The sequence below is a fragment of the Schistocerca gregaria genome, chromosome 4 (assembly GCF_023897955.1).
Source record: "Schistocerca gregaria isolate iqSchGreg1 chromosome 4, iqSchGreg1.2, whole genome shotgun sequence".
NCBI classification, from domain to species: domain Eukaryota; kingdom Metazoa; phylum Arthropoda; class Insecta; order Orthoptera; family Acrididae; genus Schistocerca; species Schistocerca gregaria.
This window is the reverse complement of record NC_064923.1, coordinates 283,316,020-283,339,484: the sequence shown is the minus strand read 5'-3', so window position 1 is coordinate 283,339,484 and position 23,465 is coordinate 283,316,020. Positions and strand designations below refer to the sequence as shown.

Below are 23,465 nucleotides of genomic sequence, written 5' to 3'. Positions count from 1 at the left end.
AGTAGTATTCTGCCACCCATCTACCCTACACAATTGCTTGGTCTTTTACTACGCCACTTTACTCCTGACCCCATGCCATGTGGGTCATAGCCCTGTGTTAAAGACCCAGGCCCGAGACATGTCCGACTCATCCACCAAACACATCCTACTCCAGTCTCATAACAGGCTTATCCTGTCCCACCAGGGGCAGGGCCACCTGTGAAACCAGTCATGTCATATGCCAGCCCTGCTGCAGTTTCTGCACAGCAGTTAATGTGGGCTTGACCACCAGACACCAACCAACTGACCACACAAATGAATGGCCACCACCAAACTGGGACCAGGAGTAGAGTTTACTATACAGTGGCAGAAGACACTGCTCAGCACAACATGCTTGATTTCAATGACTGTTTCACAATCTATAGACTCTGGATCTTCCCTCCAGTTTTAACTTTTCTGCAGTGCATATTGGGAGTTATCCTTGCAACATATCCTTTGTTCATGTAATCCTCTTGGCCTCAGTATCCTCTTGCATCTACAGCCTCTTCCTCATCATCTCCCATTCCTCTGTTTTGTCAGGCCCTCCCAATCTGCCCTCCCACATAATGGTCATTGTGCGGTGCATGAGCTCACCAGTTCTGGTGTTCGTGTGTCACACACTGCACCTGCTGCCTCTCCTCCCTCATTGCTATCTCACACATCATCTGCCTCCCTCTGTGCCACCGGCCATTCTTTCTCAACTCTTTGCCCACTCCCTGCCTTTTTTGTTCCCTCACATACCACCCAGGAATTTTTTCGTCTGGGAGGAAACCGGAAAAAACCTGGGAATTTTTTAGAATTCCAGGGATTTTTCACTGTTTTAGTCTCCAGTTAATTTTTTTTGTTATTTTGACTGGTAAGAACTGAGACAGCAAAATGTGTCAAAGGCTTTAGAATGAAGACTGAGGAATTCTTCATAACAGTTAACTGCTGCTGACGAGTGTGATGTCACAATTGTTTCCATTAAGTTTGCTTGAGCAGTTGCCCGTGGGCTCACATGCCAGCACAGTTGAGTTGGCGTATGGGCAGTACCTTCTCCTGCTTTGGCTACTCGAATTGTGGCTGTTAGCTGTATCAGCAGTAGTAACAGGCAGCTAGATGCCTGAAAACATTTTTCTGGGATGCCCAAGATGCTAGATTTGCGCACACACATAGTAGTCTAGGTTGTAGTGGGGAAGGGGTTAGTTTCCACGTAAGCCATGTTTACATTCAGAGATTTTGCTTTTCCTCTTCAAGTACTTTTCTCACATCAAATGAAAACAAAACTAATTTTTGTGGTTGGGAGTTATCAAGTGAATTAAAATAAATTCACATAATTACAGAAGGCTAACATATGTTATTAGTTTCAGTTTTCTGATTTTATTTTATTTCCATATTTTTTACAGTCAGTGGCCTTGCAGAACAATGAAGTTATTTTTGTGCACATTTTCATCCTTTCACATGTATGGCATCATGCCATAATAAAGAACCAAATATGAGATAATACAATATTGTCACTCCAAGAAAATTTTCATCCCATAAACCACACTGAAAAGCTTAATATCAGGTTGGGGCCTAATTCACTGTGAATCTGGATGTATTCTATTTCTTTTACGACATTATGTAAGATTTCTTAATACTACGTATGTACAAGCATATGGGCTTCCTATGCTGGTGCTCTCTAGCAACTGCTAAAATGAAGTTATTTCTAACAGGTCATGGGAAAATATTGCAAATTGTGCTTTGAAATGCATTAGTTCTAAGTAAACGCCTTTTTACTCAAGATGAATTATGTTACGTGTGCGAATGTGCAATGAATTTCTTAAATCACAGAGCATTTGACTCTCATTTAAAATTTAACACATTGAGGACTAGTGACTTACAGGGTGTTTCAAAAATGACCGGTATATTTGAAACGGCAATACAAACCAAACGAGCAGCGATAGAAATACACCGTTTGTTGCAATGTGCTTGGGACAACAGTACATTTTCAGGCAGACAAACTTTCGAAATTACAGTAGTTACAATTTTCAACAACAGATGGCGCTGCGGTCTGGGAAACTCTATAGTACGATATTTTCCTCATATCCACCATGCGTAGCAATAATATGGCGCAGTCTCTGAATGAAATTACCCGAAATCTTTAACAACGTGTCTGGCGGAATGGCTTCACATGCAGATGAGATGTACTGCTTCAGCTGTTCAATTGTTTCTGGATTCTGGCGTTACACCTGGTCTTTCAAGTGTCCCCACAGAAAGAAGTCACAGAGGTTCATGTCTGGCGAATAGAGAGGCCAATCCACACCGCCTCCTGTATGTTTAGGATAGCCCAAAGCAATCACACGATCATCGAAATATTCATTCAGGAAATTAAAGACGTCGGCCGTGCGATGTGGCCGGGCACCATCTTGCATAAATCACGAGGTGTTCGCAGTGTCATCTAAGGCAGTTTGTACCGCCACAAATTCACGAAGAATGTCCAGATAGCGTGATGCAGTAATCATTTCGGATCTGAAAAATGGGCCAATGATTCCTTTGGAAGAAATGGTGGCCCAGACCAGTACTTTTTGAGGATGCAAGGACGATGGGACTGCAACATGGGGCTTTTCGGTTCCCCATATGCGCCAGTTCTGTTTATTGATGAAGCCGTCCAGGTAAAAATAAGCTTCGTCAGTAAACCAAATGCTGCCCACATGCATATCGCCGTCATCAATCCTGTGCACTATATCGTTAGCGAATGTCTCTGTGGATAGAGGTGTAAACTCTGGTGCATGAGACGATACGTGGACGTTGGCGTCATTTGGACCGCAGCTGCAACACGGCGAAAGGAAACCCGAGGCCGCTGTTGGATCACCTGCTGCACTAGCTGCGCATTGCCCTCTGTGGTTGCCGTATGCGGTCGCCCTACCTTTCCAGCATGTTCATCCGTCACGTTCCCAGTCCGTTGAAATTTTTCAAACAGATCCTTTATTGTATCGCTTTTTGGTCCTTTGGTTACATTAAACCTCCGTTGAAAACTTCATCTTGTTGCAACAACACTGTGTTCTAGGCGGTGGAATTCCAACACCAGAAAAATCCTCTGTTCTAAGGAATAAACCATGTTGTCCACAGCACACTTGCACGTTGTGAACAGCACATGCTTACAGCAGAAAGACGACGTATAGAATGGCGCACCCACAGACTGCATTGTCTTCTATATCTTTCACATCACTTGCAGCGCCATCTGTTGTTGAAAATTGTAACTACTGTAATTTCGAAAGTTTCTCCGCCTGAAAATTTACTGTTGTCCCAAGCATATTGCAACAAACGGTGTATTTCTATCGCTGCTCGTTTAGTTTTTATTGCCGTTTCAAATATACCGGTCATTTTTGAAACACCCTGTAGAAGAATTTTAAGCCCAGAAGACCAGACATTGCAGTCATTATTTAAAATTTTACTGGCACATTTGTGTGATGTATCTTAAAGTGTAACACATGCAAAAAGACCAATATTATATGTGAAAGCTTAAATTTTCTTGTAGCTTATTGATCTTCAAAACCAGTATTATATGTGGAAGCTTTAAGTTTTCTTGTAACTACACTACATACATGAAATTAAACCATTAACTTTTCCTATTAATGTGTTCACACCACTTAACAAATGTTTCTATTGGCTGTCTACATCACGTGTCCTATGCTCTGAACATCCGCTGTCATTGGCTGGTGAAAACATGTGACATGGCTTACAAAAGTGAATTTCAGTCTCAATTTCAAAGCTGTGGAAACTAACGTACTGTTTCAAATCTATACTTTTGTAATACAAATACAAAAATATGCAGCATATTGTAATATGAAAATCTGCAGCGTAGATGTTGCTGCACACCACAGATCTTTCCAAAACTTTTTTTTTGGCCAAGTTTTTTTGTTCTCTGAAGTTTCATGCTGGTGTATGAAACCTTTGACATTCAAAGGATTGATATTTTTACAGCTCCAAAGGAAAGTATACTGCCACTCATCATGGAAAAAGTGTATTTTTCACCTTGGAAGAAGTGTATTTTGATGTGGGAAAAGTGTGTTTTTTACAATCTGCTAGAACCATATCAAACTTTTAATAAAGATTAGCTGTTAAATCATCCATCAGTCATTATAAGTCCTTTTTCATTCATGTTTGCTTCAGCTTAAGTAATGCTCTGTGCAAGTGGAAATCACCAAGTTGGTCCACAATTGTCATCCACACTAAACTTGGGTAAGTTATTTCACAGGTTGGAGAAAGGCAACGTTGTACCACCTCCAACAGGAGCATCTCTAATAAGGTACTACAATGTTCAAATAAATCTTCAAGTTGAGACTCTTTATTATTTTCACTGTACAACATGCTCTTTTCAGTGCTTGTACTTAAATGTGATCTGAACTTTTCAGTAAAAACTAGTGTGTGACACTAGGTGGTAATAACCAGCTCAAACAAGACTAGATTTGCTATGAATATTTCAATAGAAGAGTCTGGTCCTGGCAGCTGGAGATGGCAGTCATGTGTGCATGAGGTGTGTGAATGAATGTGTGTATGTTTCCTTTTCTGATGAAGGCTTTGGCTGATAGCTAATATGTAAGTGTCTTTTTGTTGTGCCTCTCTGCAAATCTGTGTGTCATCTTTATGGTGAATAGCAATCTTACCTTTTCTGTATGTTATTGAACAGGAGATTTGTTTTCGTTATATTGGCTATGCCCAATAACATGCTTGGATAAATTTTCCTTTTCCTATCTTTTCCAGAAGAAGGTAGGCTGCCTGTAAGTTTTCTGCTGATTAGCTTGACAGTGAATAATAATTACAAATTGCTACGAGTATGAGAAAGGAAGGGAGAGAAAAGATAACCACCCACCAACAGATGAATAGTAGGTGGTGTATAATAACAATATTCAGCTCTGCCTCCCCCCCCCCCCCCCCCACCCAACATGCAGGCACACACGTGCACGCACACACGTGCACATACACACGCACTCACCTATGCTCCCATAAATATTATAAATTTATTAATACATACCGAATGTGCCCAGAATTTTGTTATTGGAGCTGTGTAGAATTCATAAAGCTTTTTCTGCATTCTAAGTGGTCTGTTATTTTTAATTTCATAGAAATCTAAGGGCATGTGAAAAATCTGGCTTGAATCATCTCCTTCAGCAAGTACTTTTCCATTTTCTTGGACAACTGTGTCTCTCATTGCTACACTGTCATGAGCTATTAAAGCCTGGAAAAAAGGATAAATACATCAGTTTTATGAATATAGTATTTGACACATCAATAAATTTGTAAGTAGATGTTTCTGATGAAATCCTACCTACTTTAAAAATGATCAAAACTGGAGAATCAATTGCAGGTGTTATTGCATGGACTGAGTGAGTCTCTGCTTACAAAGATATTAATCTGTGAGTAGCTATATAGAATGTAATAAAATATCAGAAGGAAATCAAACAGTGAAATGAAAAGATATCTAATACTCCACTTTCCAATAGTACAGGGTATTGTATATAACATAAATTGGTGGTATAAAGGGCAGAGCACTGACACTTAATGCAAAACAATCTGCAGTGAGTACTGCAATACTGCCATTTCTTTCATAAGACCAGGTTTTACTGTTTATCAAGTGTCATGCGCAGAGAGAGAGAGAGAGAGAGAGAGAGAGAGAGAGAGAGAGAGAGAGAGAGAGAGAGTGGGGGGGGGGGAGGGGGGGAGGGGGGTGTTCCTTTCATTAGTGGTTTTCTATATAAGGACATTCTATGGTAGGGTGAAAAGTGGATAAATACATTATTTCACAGCCACATCTAAAAAATTAGAGAAATTTTGAGCTTTGGTTTTGGCACTTGATTGTATATGCCATCTAGTGATGTATGTGTATATTAAGAAAGTATAATAGCAGTTCTGACTGAGTGTAGCCTAGTGCGGGGCTGGAAACACCTGAAGACTGTTGTTGCAGATATATAAGCCGATAGATGGAAATTTGGACGTTGCATTCCTCCTTTACGCTTATAATCGTAGGTAAAGTGTAAAGAGAAGTCTCACTTAACAAAATATATGAAAGTTTTCCTACAAAGCCTGCAATAATCAGTGTGGAGAGCCCCTGAGAGATGCATTTATCAGCAGCAGTGTGAAAAATTCACTGGTAGCAATTGCAGAGATTGGGGCTGTAGCCCAATGGTTCCATGGAAAGCTGCAACATTTTGTGAGAATTTGTTGCCTGCTGCTGATATAATGCCAGTTTATCACAAAGAATAATTGAAAGTTAATAAATGATATTTCAGTAATGTGGGAAATTCAATAGCCACAATGTTCTTAGATTCACATTCTTAATTACTTAGTTGTCTTTGTGAGAGAGATCACAGATATGTAAATTGGAATGTTAACTATTACTGCAATCACAGCAAAGGAGGAAAAGAGCTTGATTTAGGGGTTAGAAGCCTCAGCACAATGTCATAGCATTGTGTGGAAGAACATATACTGACAATTGCCAGCATGGAGGACTTGTCACATGCTTGCCACATATAACATATTGCAAATGATCATGCTGGTCGCTCGATGCTATACTGGGTGACTTCTTCAGATGAGCAATGAAGAAGAAGAAATTTTGCAATCCTCCACTTAAAGTTACTTTGTCAGTATTGAGAGGGCACATTATTGTTTGGTTAAGAGTTTAAAAATAGATCTGGTTGAGAAGATATGGTGAGAATGAGCATGAGAATACAGTGTGCACATTTATTGTGTTGACACATTTGGTTGACAATGAATGCATCTAAAGTCAGCAGACAAACATGAAACCTCTCTTTGGGATAGATGTAAGGTAATGTATTTATGTTCTTTGTTAGTGAAAATATAGCTTTATGAAATCACCTAATAGTCTATATGGTAAAGATGAATGTATCAGCCATAGACTTGCACATAACATTTGAAAACAGGTATTTTAATATAAAATCCAACCTTCCAGTTTTTCATTTCTTGGCCATCTTTTACATTTTCTAATCAGTAGTTAGTGTTCCACTCTTTTGCTACACAGACTTTGTGCTTGTTTGAAATATATGTAATAAAATTCTAAGATTGTAAGTTTTTCCTTATTAAAATATCAAAAGTGTACAAATTACTCTCATGTAGCAAAAGACCATGCTCAACAAAGTCATATGGGCAGTATCAGCATAAAGATGGAATGATAAATCTCAAGTTTGATGCATTCAAGAATGATGTGAAGATACACAAAAATGGGAGACATAATGGAAGGTAGGACATATCCTTAGACCTGTGCATACTTCAGTCCAACCATTCAATATAACACAATATTTTTTAAATTAAATGCTAGCAGTTTAGTCTTAACGAAGTAAAGCACTACTTATTGTAAGCAAAAATGGATGAGGTATGAAAGTGGTGACATGTGATGAATTCTTATTATTCAAAATGGTTGTTTAAGATACTTCTTAAATTTAGATATGGCAAATAAAATCTTCAAGCTGGAGTACCTAATGAAAATCCTGTTTAATAATGTGATTGGCATGGATTCTGCAGTAACAAAAGAGACCACATTCAGTCACTAATTTTATAAAGTGTCTGGATGTAAGAATTAAAGTTGTTCCTTTAAATTAGGTGCCAAAATGTGCAGTTGCATGGACCACTAAGAAATATGAAGGAACAAAGAAACTGCTGGGAGGAATCAATACCTCCGTGAAAGAAATGAGACTGATTGCATTACTAAAAACCTTTTGCTGTGGCATATCAATCTTCGGTTTCTTTTCCACCTTGGACTGTATTTTTATGCTGGTCCAAGTTTCAAGACAGTTGATTTGTGGCATTTAATATGAATTTCATCTCAGATGTATAGCACTGCCAGAAGGCAAATGGGGAAGAACTTCAGTGCAGGTGCAGATGCAGCTACATGCACAACAAAATGCAGAAATGTTTTGAGTAATGGATGCGGACGTGTAATTCAAATGGACCTGTCTTAGAAGACAACCACAACTAACTGAACACATGTGGTGAGTACACAGATTTACAGCAAATCTAATTCCCTAGTAGTAGTGAATGAAAACGTTAAGCACAGCTGAAACATGTACAAGCTTCTGTGATGTGAATCACAGAAGCCATGATTTTATTTACTGATTTCTGTTAAGTGCAACAGCTACTAAGCAAGACCATGTAATAGTAATTAATATCATGTGTAAAATGTTGTTGTTAAAATCTATGACTAAAATGATAACAAAAGGAAAATAATTATATTAATAATGTTAACAGTATAGAGGCACATTTGGATCACCTAAATATGGTTAGTCAATCGTGCCCATCTCCAGCAGTTTCCTAATACTTATGAATGCATATAGGATATGCAGATATCGACAATGAGGCTAGTTAAGTCACCTGGTGAAGTGGTGACACTATGTTCCATCATTTCATGCTTGAAAGTTAGGTTTCAAAGACTTGTAACAGGAATGAAATTTCATACATTTTAAGCTGGTAAATATATGCTAACAGTGTTAACCAGACTGTTTTAAAAATGTAAATTGTTTAGACAATGAATAAGCATTATAGTAACATACATAGCATTAAGGTTATTACCTGAGTATTGTATTGCTAAAGTGTTATTTTTTCTCAGTGTACGTGACTAAATTTCAAAACTGAAAACTGAACTACTCAAATTATTATATTACAATTTTTGTGTAATAACAGGTCTTGTCCACTTGAACATAAAAGCCATTTCTGAGTGAATGAATGGATGCAAGAATAGTTAATGTGTAGGTGAAAAACAAGGGTTCTGGTTGGTTCAAAATTTATTGATGAATCCAAGCATGATGAAGAGAGAGAGAGAGAGAGAGAGAGAGAGAGAGAGAGAGAGAGAGAGAGAGTTGGGAGGCTGGAGAGGACAGTCATTGAGTGGGCAGGGGCAAAATAAATGGAATGGTACATGGCAATGGAGAGACTGTAGAATGATGGGGAATATGGAGAACGGGGCTAGAATTACAATTAGTTGAACAATAAAAATCAAGATACTTTGCTGGAGACTGCAGAGCTTCTGTAGCCATAAAGAGGCAGTGAGAACAATAAGCTTCCTGCTATTACACAACAGTAATTTCCTTTCTCATTCACAGTGAGTTTCAAAGGAATGCAACCATGCCTATGACAAACTGAAATTCATCATTGAAAGTTTCATGCTGCAAGTACCCACACCACTTTCTGTAGCTTGTTAGAGCTGTCCAGGTATAATCTGAATATAAATAAATATTAAATTTATTTGGTTAAATATCACTTTCAATGATGTGAATATTTTCGTTATTATATATATTTCAAATTAAATCAAGCTTCATAATAACTATTCTTAATCTTCTACACTTATTCTATACAGACAATGAGCTAAATGGCTTCACAGTACACAAAAAAGCAAGAAAATATGTGAGCAAAAAATATAAGAAGATTAAATGAGCAACAGAAAATTACTGAGAAAAAGTGAAAGATTATTTTTTTTACAGGAAACCAACAAATATGTACATCAATTTACAGAACATGTTTTTTCAGAGAATAATTCTTAGTGCAAAGCCAAGGAGAACAGTAAACTGCAGGTGGCAGGATCACTGAAAGGAAGTATCAAAACTGATACTTATCTCATTCATCATTCTACATTTCACTGGCAACATTGTAATCAAAACTCCACAAAGCAAGACTCATGTTTGAATTTTCATCCAGCATTCATATTCAGAATGATATCATGGTTTTACTTCATTATTCTTATATTTTTCTCTATGTGGAAACCTATGAATGATGAACAGCTGATGGTGTGGGGGTTTCTTTCTTTTTTTCTCCACTAGTATGCTTTTAGTTGATTAATTTTTTGCTCATCAATAACTTGGCACTTGGATTACCCAGACACAGTTTGCACAGTTAGTTTAACATAAATTATCAATATGATGAAAGCAACAGCCTAATAATATTCACACAATAAGACTATTTTTCTGTGTTTCATGAAAACTATAATTGATAATAATTTAAGAATGCTCTGGCTTTATTATAGCAGATGTAAGATTTATGCTATGCTACTGACAGTATCATTTTGATTAAATATCTGAAAGTATAGTATTCACCTGAACTTAGAAAAAAGTATTTGCAGAATGTATTGATCCTTAGAACAAAGGTAAAAAAAATGTGCTAAGCTGTGTTAAAGACAATCTGGGTCTTTAGAAATCAGGTTTCAATCTGATGTATCTTATCTTGGACAAAATTTGTTGTTGTTGTTGTTCTTGTTGTTGTTGTGTCTGGATCCTACTCCAGCTACTGCCGGATCTGGGTGCTGACTAGTTCTCTCCATTTGGCTCAGTTCTCCCATCACTTTTCTTCCTCCACTTGCTGCCAGATCACACCTCTCCTTTCCACAGGCATTCTCACTCCTGTTTTCCATCATGTTCTTGGGCACCCTCTAGGTCTTTTTCCATCCATCTTTAGTTGTTCCATAATTTTGGGAAGTCTCTGCTCATGCATCCTCTTAACATGCCCATACCATCTTAATCTCTTTTTTTAATTTCTTCTCTCATACTTTCCTGTTTAAAGTCCTTTCTCATATCTACATTCCTTATTCTGTCCATTCTTGTTTTTCCCTTAACTGCTCTGAGAAAGTTCATTTCCCCTTCTTGCAGTCTGCTCCAGTTCCTTTCTGTCATTGTCCATGTTTCTCCTCCTTAGGTGACAATATGGAAGTAATAACTATTATACATAAGGAGGTTTGCTTTTTCTGAAAGTTCATTGTTCCAAATTGGGTGTTTTATTGTTTGGTAGAAATTGCCTTCCTTCTGTAATCTCCTCTTAATTTCGTTGGTTATTCTTCCCTCACTAGATATTTCACTCCCTAAATAAGGGAAACTGTCTACCACTTTGAGGGGTTGTCCATTCAAAGTAATATTTCAAACAAAGATTCCAAGACTTACCAAGCGGGAAAGCGCCGGTAGACAGGCACAATAAATAAAACACACAAACACACACACACAGAATTTCTAGCTTTCGCAACTGACGGTTGCTTCTTCAGGAAAGAGGAAAGGAGAGGGAAAGACGAAAGGATGTGGGTTTTAAGGGAGAGGGTAAGGAGTCATTCCAATCCCGGGAGCGGAAAGACTTACCTTAGGGGGAAAAAAGGACAGGTGTACACTCGCACACACACACACACATCCATCTGCACATACACAGACACAAGAAGACATTTGTAAAGGGGTGGCAGCTGTCATAATGGAGGTGCCACCCATTCCATATCAAACGGTCCCTTCCCTACAGCCTAGGCCTTCGTGGCAAACGAATCTGCTCCAGTCCTGAATACCTGAACCATTACACCAACAACCTGGAAACAGCTTTCGCATCCTGCAACTACCCTCCCGACCTGGTACAGAAGCAAATAACCAGAGCCACTTCCTCACCCCCTCAAACCCAGAACCTCTCACAGAAGAACCCTAAAAGTGCCCCACTTGTGACAGGATACTTCCCGGGACTGGATCAGACTCTGAATGTGGCTCTCCAGCAGGGATACGACTTCCTAAAATCCTGCCCCAAAATGAGATCCTTCCTTCATGAAATCCTCCCTACTCCACCAAGAGTGTCTTTCCGCCATCCACCTAACCTTCGTAAACCTCTTGGTTCATCCCTATGAAATCACCAAACCATCTTCCCTACCCTCTGGCTCCTACACTTGTAACGGCCCCCGGTGTAAAACCTGTCCTATGCACCCTCCCACCACCACCTACTCCAGTCCTGTAACCCGGAACGTGTACAAGACCAAAGGAAGAGCCACGTGTGAAAACACCCACATGATTTACCAACTGACCTGCCTACACTGTGACGCTTTCTATGTGGGAATGACCAGCAACAAACTGTCCATTCGCATGAATGGACACAGGAAGACAGTGTTTGTTGGTAATGAGGATCACCCTGTGGCTAAACATGCCTTGGTGCACGGCCAGCACATCTTGGCACAGTGTTACACCGTCCGGGTTATCTGGATACTTTCCACCAACACCAACCTATCCGAACTCCGGAGATGGGAACTCGCCCTTCAGTATATACTCTCTTCTCGATATCCGCCAGGCCTCAACCTCCGCTAATTTCAAGTTGCTGCCACTCATACCTCACCTGTCTTTCAACAACTTCTTTGCCTCTGTACTTCTGCCTCGACTGACATCTCTGCCCAAACTCTTTGCCTTTACAAATGTCTGCTTGTGTCTGTGTATGTGCAGATGGATGTGTGTGTGTGTGTGTGTGTGTGTGTGTGTGTGTGTGTGTGTGTGTGTGTGTGTGTGTGTGTGTGCGAGTGTGCACCTGTCCTTTTTTCCCCCTAGGGGGAGTATTTCCGCTCCTGGGATTGGAGTGGCTCCTTGCCCTCTCCCTTAAGGCCCGCATCCTTTCGTCTTTCCCTCTCCTTCCCTCTTTCCTGGAGGGGCGGCCGTCGGTTGCGAGGGCTAGAAGTTCTGTGTGTGTTTGTGTTTGTCTGTTTTGTTTATTGTGCCTGTCTACTGGCACTTTCCCGCTTGGTAGGTCTTGGAATCTTAGTTTTTAATATATTTTTCCCATGTGGAAGTTTTTTAGTGTTTCAGTTAGACATTATTTTAGTCTTGTTGTTGTGGTCTTCAATCTAAAAGCTGTGCAGTTCTCCATGGTAGTATGTCCCCTGCAAGCCTCTTCAACTCTGAATATTTACTGCAATCTACATCCATTTGAATCCACTTGTTGTATTCACACCTTGGTCTCCCTATACAATTCTTACCTCTGTGTTTCCCTCCATCATCAGATTGACAATTCCTTGATGCCTCAGTAATGTCCCATCAATTTATCCTATCTTTCAGTCAAGTTGTACCTTAAATTTCTTTTTCCTCAATTTGTTTCAGTACATCCTCAGTTATTTGGTCTACCGCTTTAATCTTCAACATTCTTCTATTCACTTCTTGTCTGAGCTGTTTACTACCTATGTTTCACTTCCATACAAGTCTGCATTCCAGACAAATACCTCCATAAAAGTCTTACTGTAACTGATTTTCAGGTCTGCTTTCAAACTTGTGTTAATAAGTTCTTCCATTTACTGTTGAAGTAAATATGCATTAGTACTTAACATAAAAATGACATAATCAAAATGGGGTCAGTTGAGATAGATTCCATTAACCATTACTTTTTAATTTTCCAAAATTAAGGATGATACAACTTCCTCAAAGACTACATCTACATCTGCAACTACATACATGCTCTGCCAGCCATTGTGATATGAAATGGCAGAGGGTACTACAGTACTATATGTTACCATTACTTCCTGTTCCAGTTGTGTAATAAGTTCTGGAAGGATGGATGCTTAATTATCCCTGTGCATGCTGTAATTAGTTTTATCTTATCTTCATTGCCCCCATGGAAGTGACAGATATAGAGACAAGTGATATCTCTAGACTCTTCACTTAATGCTGGGACCTGAATCTTTTGAAGTAGGCTTCTGCATGATAGTTGATGTTTGTCTTCAGTCATCTGCCAACTCAGATTTTTCAACAAGTGTCCCCTGTTAATACTGTGTGACATGGATCACACAGTTGAGCAATATTCTAAGATGGGATGCGCAAGTGATTTGTAAGCAGCCTCCTTTGTAAACTAACTGCATTTTCTCAGTATCCTACTAATGAACCAAAGTCTTGCTTTACAAATGTGAACATTCCATTTCATGTCCCCACAAACTGTTACTCCCAGGTACTTGTATGTGTTGACTGATTACGATCGAGAGTTGTGGAGGTTGTAGTCATAGGATGCTGTTGTTCTCCATTTTGTGAAGTGACTAACTTAACATTTCTGAACATTTAAAACAAGCTGTCAGTCTTTGCAAGATTCTGAACTCCTTAAAGACCTGATAGGAGAGTTCTACAGATTTTTTTAGACAGTACTACACTACAGATAACTGCTTCACTTGTAAAAAGTCTGAAGTTACTTTTAATATATTCTGCCAGGTCACTAATATACAATATGAGTAACAAGGGACCAAGAACACCACCTTGGGGTATGCCTGAAGCTTATTCTACATCTGTCTCCATCTCACCATCGAAGATTTCATGCTGTGTCCTCCCTATCAAGAAATGCACAATCCAGTTACAAATTTGCTTGGTACTCCATATAAATGCACCTTTGCTAATAATTTTTAATATCCAATACCAAGTCAGATACTTTTTGGAAGTCAAGAAATATTGCATCCACTTGACTGTCTTCATCCACAGCATTCATAATGTCTTGTGAAAAAACCACAAGTTGGGTTTCACAAGATGAATGTTATAGAGTAGTTCATTCTTTTCAAGATACCATATAATGTTTGAGTTTGGAGTATGCTCTAGGATTTTACAACAGATGAGGTAAAGTAGTAGTTTTGTGAATGCTGTACTTCATTCCTCTTACTGGGCACAGTATTTAGTTCAAGTGATCTATGGTACATTACAGTTGAAATGGGAGCTAACTCAATTGCAAATTTGCACAGAATCTGACAGAGATTCATGGATCCTTGTGGAGTCTTGTTTAATTTTTGTGTTGTAGCTGTTTCTCAATGCCATTGACATTAATATCAATGTCACTAAGCTTTGAAGCTGTGTGAGAAGTAGTGTTCATCAACACTCCACGATCTTCTATCCTCAGTTTCAGTTACTGTGTCATCCATACATGTCTGGACACTGACTTGGTGCCACTGACAGCCTTTACATATGTTCAGGCTTTATTTGGATTTTGTGAGATCTTTTGATAAGATTCTTCTACGGTAGTCACTGAAGGCTTCAAAAATAGCCCTCTTGACAGCCAAATATATTTCATTCACCATCTTTCTATCTATAGCCCCATGATTTGTTTTACACCTATTATTCAGTAATAAATATGGACATCCTCAAAGAGGTCTGATCTATTTGTTGCCATTAGATCTAATAATTTCTATAATTAGTGGGCTTCCAACCTATCTGTCCTAGGTAGTTTAGAAGAAGGTGGTTAGTAATGTTTTGCAGGATATCTTTCATGCTCACTGCTTTCAAAACTATAATTTTCTCAATTGATTGTTGGATCATTTAAGACTGCTTCTCATTCTCTTTGACTTTCTGCTCACATAAAAAATCTATTCTAAAGTCAAAAGCACTTCAGGACATCAAAAGCTACTAAGAAAAAGTAATACAGCAGTGGTCTACAAACAGCATTCCAATAAAACGTATATTGAATGGGAGAACACTATTATAAGCATATGATAGCAAGCTCCTACAATTCTATACCTCTTTGTTTTAATGTATACACACTATAGACATCTATTCGCATCTCATGAGGAAGGTAAAAATATATCAAGAGCTTTTAATAAAAGACACAAAAACAACACAAAGTAGCATAATCATACAGATAAAGGACAACTGTAGCACATGGCACAAGCAGGAAGGGGGAGGGTAGTAGGAAGGGGGACACTAAATTTCTAAAAGCACACAGACATAGTTACACAAAACAGTAAGTATTAGCTATGTCTCCATTGTTTATATTTACTAAATTTTGAATAAGTATTTTTCTTTATAATGATTAAAACAGTTAGCCAGTATCTTGTCAAAACCTTTATGACAGTTATGTAAAAAAAAAAAAAAAAAAATTAATAAAGACAAAGAAAATACAATTGTATTCAACAGAAGAATTTATAAATTCTACATTATGACAACAGGTATGGCTCATATATTCTTAAAACAGGTAATATGTGAAGGTGAACTCTGTGGCACTTCAATCCATGAATGGGCTTCTGGCCTGACTGCTTACTAAGTGCAGCCTTTTGTTCACTACTGTGCTACATGGGGGAATGTGGTGAGCCCATCGCCCCAGCCACATTTCACCCTGAGAAAAGTCTACGGTACTCAATTTGATAGCAGGCTGGGTAGACCAAGGCCATCCTGAGGGGCTGAAATGAGGAAAATTCCCCACTTCTACCTGGGATTGAATATGGGGCATCCACAGCTTGAGTTGAGCACTCTACCCACTAGACCACCACAGTTACACTATTGAAGTAGGAGTTTACAAAATGTCTCCTAACACTTCAGGAACAGCTAAAAATATTACTGTTATGTGACCACAAGTACACATCCTGTCAATTTACAAATAAACTGAAACATATAGTTACAGGAAAATATTTCAGGGAGATAGTAAACATGCCTTTCAACTCATACTGCTTTTATGTTCTTCATATATTAACTGCAGTTGTAGTGGTTATTTGCCTTTTTACAATGTTTTCTCCATTATTCATTTTATTTTTATATCCAACAGGAACTAAATTACAACAGAAGATTTTTTAAGGTTCTACTAATGAAATAAAATTGTCAGAGCAAAAGCTGGAAAGGAACAGTCAGATTCATAAATGTGGGTTACAGTGACACTTAAGTCTGAAAGTGTTTCGCATATCTTGTTTTACAATCTCTATGTATATTTTGTATGTAAATGATTTGGGTGTAGAATGATTATTTTACAAATACCACTGTTTCTGTACTTATTTCTGTTGGTTCTTATCTTGTGCCTAGGCCTTGTTGTGGTTTGCCTTTGGTTGAAAATACTGCATAGTCTGAAAAAGATTTCACTTTTCTGTGAAATATTTTTTACATAAGGGAAACATGCATTTAGTTTGTTGTTTGGAATTAGTTCCACTGTTAACTTCACATGTGTCTTGATTTCCTTTCAGAGGTTGTCAGTAGCATCCATTTGCTGTTGCTATGCTTCTAATTAGATTTCTTTCTTTCATATAGTTCATTTCTATTTAGGGGAAACATGTATTATCTGCTGAACATGGCACTGATTGCTAGATGGATGTGTGCTCATGGATTGCATGAGGAACTGAATGTTGATGATGGTGGCTATTGATTTTCAAAATATGTTAAATTTACTTCCTTGGAGCCCAAAAATTTGTATGTTGCTGTTTGTTTCATATAGTATAATGAATATTAAAACTGAATATGTATGTAATAAATGGAAATTTGTACCAGATTGAGTTTGCAGCACAGATCTCCTGCTTCTTGCGAGCAGTCATCTTGACTAATCAGGAGATGCAGGGATGCCTCCTGAACTGATCCAAGTATTCAGTGTCACAAATGTTCTCTTCCCATTTTTTGAATAATCACAAGTTCTTCCTTGGAGAATAGCACCTCAGTGGAAGTGTTATGATAGAGAACCATACTTTAATTTCAAAAAGTCCATAGAAATGGAGTGAATGGAACCATTGGGATTCTAATCTGTCCTGATGCTGAATGTGTAATATAATCATCATGTTACAAATGAAAATATGTGCCAGAGCAATACTTGAAACAGGGTCTTCTGCTTATCATGTACAGTTGCCCAGGCCATCCAAGAAAGAGTTGGGTCAGGTGTGATGTTAAAGTACATGCCTGGAAACTTAAAAAGAGGTCACAGGATCAAATCTCTAATGGACAACTGATTTTTGAGTGTACCTTTTAACCTAGCATTCACCTTCCAGAGGTGTGGAAATTCACTAGTATTACAAGTGGTTGAGATTCTACATTAAACTGTTGGTCCCCTTTTGCTGGTTAAATAACTGAGGTAGGTTAGGGACATACAAGTTGCTGAAGTGGCATCCAGTTGAAAGACTTGAACTAGGCCATTGAGCCACACAAAATTATTACTATCCAAACAAGTAGTCAAGACTACCCCAAACATTCAATGTAACTTTATTTTCTTACCAACTGATGTTTTTTAGCAAAATTTTATCGGACTGCTGTGTATGACTCTGGTGTACTCATTAGTAGTGTAAAATAAAATTAATTCTAACAATGGAAAATCCAGGATGGAATGTTATAGTATTATGAAAAGGACAGTTGCTAATCACCATGTAGTGGAGATGCTGAGTCGCAGATAGGCACAACAAAAAGAATGTCACAAAATAAACTTTCAGCCAGCAAGGCCTTTGTCAAAAATTACATCTCTCTCTCTCTCTCTCTCTCTCTCTCTCTCTCTCTCTCTCTCACACACACACACACACACACACACACACACACACATGTAAATGAAACTGCAACTCACACACACATAACCACAGTCTCTCTCTGGCAGCTGAAGCCACACAATGAGCAGTAGCAGCAGTGCATGATGGGAGAGGCAACTGGATGGGGGTAAGGAGGAGGCTGGGGTGAGGACAGGGAAGGGGAGGGATAGCAGCACAGGGGTGGGGGACTCTGAAGTCCTGCTGGGGAGTGTGCAGGGGCGAGGTGAAGAGAGGTTAGAACAGCTAGATGCAGTCAGAAGGCTATTCGAAAGTCGAGAGACGGGCAGGGGGAGGAGAGGAGAGGGGGGTAGCGGAATGGAGAGAAGTAAAAAGACTGAATGCATCCATGGAACAGAGGCTGTGTAGTGCTGGAATGGGAACAGGGAAGGGGTAGATGGGTGAGGACAATGACTACAAGATGGGTGAGGACAATGACAAACAAATGTTGAGGCAAGGAGAGTTACAGGAACGTAATATATATTGCAGGGAGAATTCCTACCTGTGGAGAATTCCTACCTGTGCAATTCAGAAAAGCTGGTGCTGGTGGGAAGGATCAATATGGGGCAGGCTGTGAAGCAGTCCTTGAAATGAAGAAATGGCATCATCCTATACCAACCTATTCATGGGCCCTCTAAAGGGATCCTTTATAACACACAGAATCCTAAACCCCTCACCTGGTATCCCTCAATTGGTTCAGATTCACTGATGGCATCTTTGTGATCTTGATCAAGGGTGAGGACACACTATCCACATACCTACAGAACCCCAACAGGTTCTCAACCTTTCACTTCACGTGGTCCTACTCAACCCAACAAGCCATTTTACTAGAAGTGGACCCCATCTCAAGAATGACATCATGAGTACCTCTGTTCATAACAAACCTACTAAGCACCAGCAGTGCCTCCAGTTGGACAACTGCCATCCGTTCCATACCAAGAAGTCCCTTCCAGACAGCCTAGCCACCCATGGTCGTCGCATCTGCAGTGATGAGCTGTCCCTCTTAAAAATGCACTGAGGATCTCATTGAGGCCTTTACAGACTATAATTATCTTTCCAACCTTGTAAAAAAGCAGATCTTCCTTGCCTTATCATTCCAGTCACCCACCACCTCCCAAAGTCTCACTCTCCGGCCAGAGAGAAGCGTTCCCTTCATATCTCAGTATCACGCAGGACTGGAGCAACTGAATTAAATTCTCTGCCATGGTTTCGACTACTTCTCATTGTGCCCTGAAATGTGAAATGTCCTGCCCACCATCCTTACCATCTTTCCCACCCCTTCCACAGTGGTATCCTGCCGTCCACTGAACCTACACAATATACTTATCCATCCCTACACAACCCCTGCTCCCAACCCCATACCTCATGTCTCATATCCGTGTAATATACCGAGCTGCATGACCTGTACCATACATCCTCTCATCAGCACCTTCTCCAGTCTGGTCACAAACATTGCCTATCCCATCAAAGGCTGGGCTACCTGTGATCTTCAAGCTAAGCTGCAACCACTGTGCTGCATTCTATGTGGGCATGACTACCAACAAGCTCTGTTCATATGAATGGCCACCAACAAACTGCAGCCAAGAAACAATTAGACCCACTATGTGCTGCTTATTTTGTGATTGTCTTTTTGTTGTGCCTATCTGTGATTCACAGCATCTCTGCTGTGTGGTGAACAGTATTATCTTTTCATAACATTGTTATAAAATTAACTCTTTGAGAGGTGCTAATATCTTCAAACTGATATTGTAACAGTAAGGTGTTCTTCACTGAATGATTCCCTCCAAACATACACTATTTAAGCAGTCCCATATTCAATGTTTGATTGACTTTGTGGCCCAAGCTGTTTCTATTACCACTACAGATCTGATAGAGAAGCTTTCTTCGTGTATTTTAAGTTATGGCATAAATCTGCATTGCTTTATTTTTTATATGAATGATGGTCTTCTTCTCATTATTAATAAACAATAGATAAATATCTTTTATGAGGGAATTTGTGTGAATGTTCTGTTGTAGTGTTTGTTCATCTATTATTATGTAGTGTTACTGGCTGAAAAAGACTTAAGCACCTCTCTGATGTTTCTGGTTATTTTAAGATAACAGTTGTTTCTCCTTCAAATAATTTTGAGATTACTGTAACATTTTCTCTTAGCTTTCAATTCTTTCTCTGTTACTTTTGGAGCTTTTGTGATCTGTAGTTTCTATATTTATTTCTGTTCTTTTTGCTGTTCATACTTACACCGAATTGAAGAGAGTTGCATATCACATACTTTAAGCTTTTTTTTTTTTTTTTTTTTTTTTTACCTTCAAGGTGTCCTCTCTTGGATGGACAATAACTGTGTCATTAACAAATCTGATGTAAATTTACATGGTTTTGTTGTCTCTCTTCTGGCTGTTCTAAGTTTTTTTGTCTAAGTATACATATAAATCTGAAATATTACTTTAAAATATTCAGTAACCACATTCAGAACACTATTCAGCTTTAATTATAACAGTTTCTTTACCAGTACATCTTTCTTTCTGTGATGTTGTCTGAATTTTGTTTTAGTTACATAGTTTGTGTCATCATCATCTGTACTTATGAATCTGGTAACAAATTTATCAACAAAAAAATAAATCTTTGGATATTTCATGTAATCATCAAGGCAAAGCAACTGAACTTAACCGAAGAGTAACAAACCTTTGTAATCATTTCCAGAGTGAACATAAAATGCTTAATGAGAAAGTTGAAGGGAGTCAATTAAATTTTTCAAAAATGTGGAGTAATTCCAAGAACATCTTCGCTAAATGGACTGACTGTAAGTTTATTGAAATCTGTATGTTCCGAATAAAACACTATCCCTTATGTATTCTGATGCATAGCTCAGATGTAATCTTTGTTTCATAACTTGGAAGTAGTCTTTGTTCAGTTGACATTCTGCATATAAGTATCTGTAGTTTTGTTTGAGGTTCATATGGCTTTGATGTACATTCTAAAAAGACATGTTCATGAGATTATATATACATTAATATGTAATGATATTAAGTTCACATTTATCTTTATTCTGTAACAGAGAACTTTTGTTGGTCATGCGGGGGGGGGGGGGGGGGGGGGGGGGGGGGGGGGGGAAGGGGGGGGGTTAAGTGTCATTTATTTATTTTGTTTTTGTGTAATATTGACTTCATTTTTCCTGTGTTTGTTTCTTTTTGTTTGTTATTCTAATGAAATATTGTTCTTGCTTATCTATTCGTTTTGATGGGTATTACATGCAGACCTTGTTACACTACCCGTAGTGCTCAGAGTCATCTGAACCTTCTTACACTAAACGAAATAATATGAAACACATAGGGTCAGTAAAAAGCAACCATGGTACATGGGTGGGTGTAGTAAGCCATTTTCATTCACATTAAAATACAGTCACAAACTTCACACATGCATACATTGAAAATAATTAAAATGATGTTAAATGACTGACCACAAAAAGTGAGCAGTGGAGATGTGTACAATGAAAATTACTAGTAGGAAGAGTAAAACGACTAAATAGAACAGCCTGGAGTGGAGAAGTAATTGTGAATACGGTGAAAATTAAATGCTATTGGTGCTCAGCATTTTATATAGGCATGAGCACCAATCAGATGTCCACCTGAATGATTTGCTCCTGCCAAACTGTGACCAAGAGTAGTTGTGTTGGAACATGTTTCTGAACCCAATCTTGATTTCAGGACTGCTTCACAACATGTGGCATCTTGATCCTTCCCCAGAACACTAGCTTCTTTGAATTACATAGATGGGGGTAGTCCTTACAACACATCCTTCAGTCCATAATCCTCCTGGTATCAATCTCTGCAAACCCCATGCCCTATACCCACTTCTACTCTATCCCAAATGCAACCTGTTCCAGTACCTTCTTCCAAACAAACTTCCCTTCTTGCATTAGAGAGAGAGAGAGAGAGAGAGAGAGAGAGAGAGAGAGAGAGAGAGAGAGAGAGAGACAGAGAGGGGGGGGGTACTCTTTTTTTCCAGTATCCAGCTTCTGTTTGTATCCTTGTGCAACAACTAATGTGTACACAAGTATATGAAGTTGTGTTTAGGGAAATAATCACTTATTAAGAAGAAAGTGGATAAATTATTGTAACAATGCTGCTTATGGTCTGTGACTCTGACATCTTCACTATCGTGGATTATACGGTTACACATGGATTTGAAGGCCTGGAGCTCAATCCTGTCATATACCTATGATTCTGTTGTTGCTGTGTGAGTTAAGTCTTTCACCTTTGGCAATGTATTACAGATGCCAAAAATTATCAAGCTGTCCAATGTCTGCAGTTAACATTAAACTGTACATCCCAATACCTGACAGTAACAGATGCTACATATCTTAGGTGAAAGCACACCAGTTCCAATAGGATGAGTGCAACATTGTAGTGTTCAAATCAGCCTCCATGCTGGTAATTGATTTGCTTTGTTACTTAGAGATGTGCAACACCTGAGCTCAAATATTCAGATAATTTATTAAAAATGTAGTTACTAAGCCTTTATTTCAGTAATTCTAGGAAGTTTCAACATATAATGAGGTGGGAAAGGTATTAAAACTAGGATAAGATAGAATGGAATAGAATGTAATAAAATTGTCTTATAACATGTTCTACTTCATTGATCATCTCATCCTGGATCTGTGGAATAAAAAGTGTATCTACATCTCTTTCCATCTATCTCCATTGTCTTCAGTTTTGTGTAGCTATGATTTCTCATATTCAGACATTCATTAAAGAAGGGAATAATTTTATGTACCAGAAACAGTTTGGTAACTTGTTTATCTGGAAGATTCTAACCATCACATGCATATCAACATGCTGGCTTAAGCATCAAATTTGTGTGTCTCATCTCATGGAGTGCAGGTACTAGACTTCCATGAGTAACCTGTCACATAGACATGTTATGTCACTCAGCCCTCACACATGATGCAAAACAACTCAATAACAACAATGATCCCAGTTAATAATCATTCCACTCATATCCAATACAAGTAAATCTGTGAGGCAGCAAGATGAAATTTATTAGGGTCATAGTTAGAGCTACAGTCATGCATTTGAAAAGAATGTTCTGTACATAGTGCATACAAAGCATATTTTTTTCCAACCTTCAACAGAGCCAGAAATTAAAACAAGTACAAATATATATAAAGTTTTATGTACATATACTACACACAGATCAACTGTTTTTAACATTTCACCATGGGAACTGAGGAATTTGTTGTATGGGAACTGAGGCATTTGTTGTAATTGCATACAACATTTTCTGTCATCTCTGCATAAACCTGAGTCACTTGTCTTTTGAGCCATGTGACTGCAGTGTCCTGCAGCCATAGAACTTTGTGCTACTGGGGAAAAAATCAATGCGGTTATATATTGTGAGACATTTCAAAGGCTGTGCAGATCTATGCTGAAAAAATTAGGAGGCATTTGTCATCAGATGTCCCTTTGTTGCATTATATTTGACTGAATACTT

At 38.6% G+C, this 23,465-nt stretch overlaps 1 protein-coding gene across 3 annotated transcripts in view; it reads right to left on the bottom strand.

Annotated features, from left to right (window-relative positions):
• The window catches only part of LOC126365851 (transient receptor potential cation channel trpm), a 1,785,347-nt gene that overhangs the window by 11,797 nt on the left and 1,750,085 nt on the right, over positions 1 to 23,465 (bottom strand). For all 3 annotated transcript variants that reach the window (XM_050008509.1, XM_050008510.1, XM_050008512.1), the window contains one exon: positions 5,015 to 5,218. In XM_050008509.1, the coding sequence (XP_049864466.1) occupies positions 5,015 to 5,218 (204 nt within the window). The remainder of the gene's footprint in view (positions 1 to 5,014; positions 5,219 to 23,465) is intronic.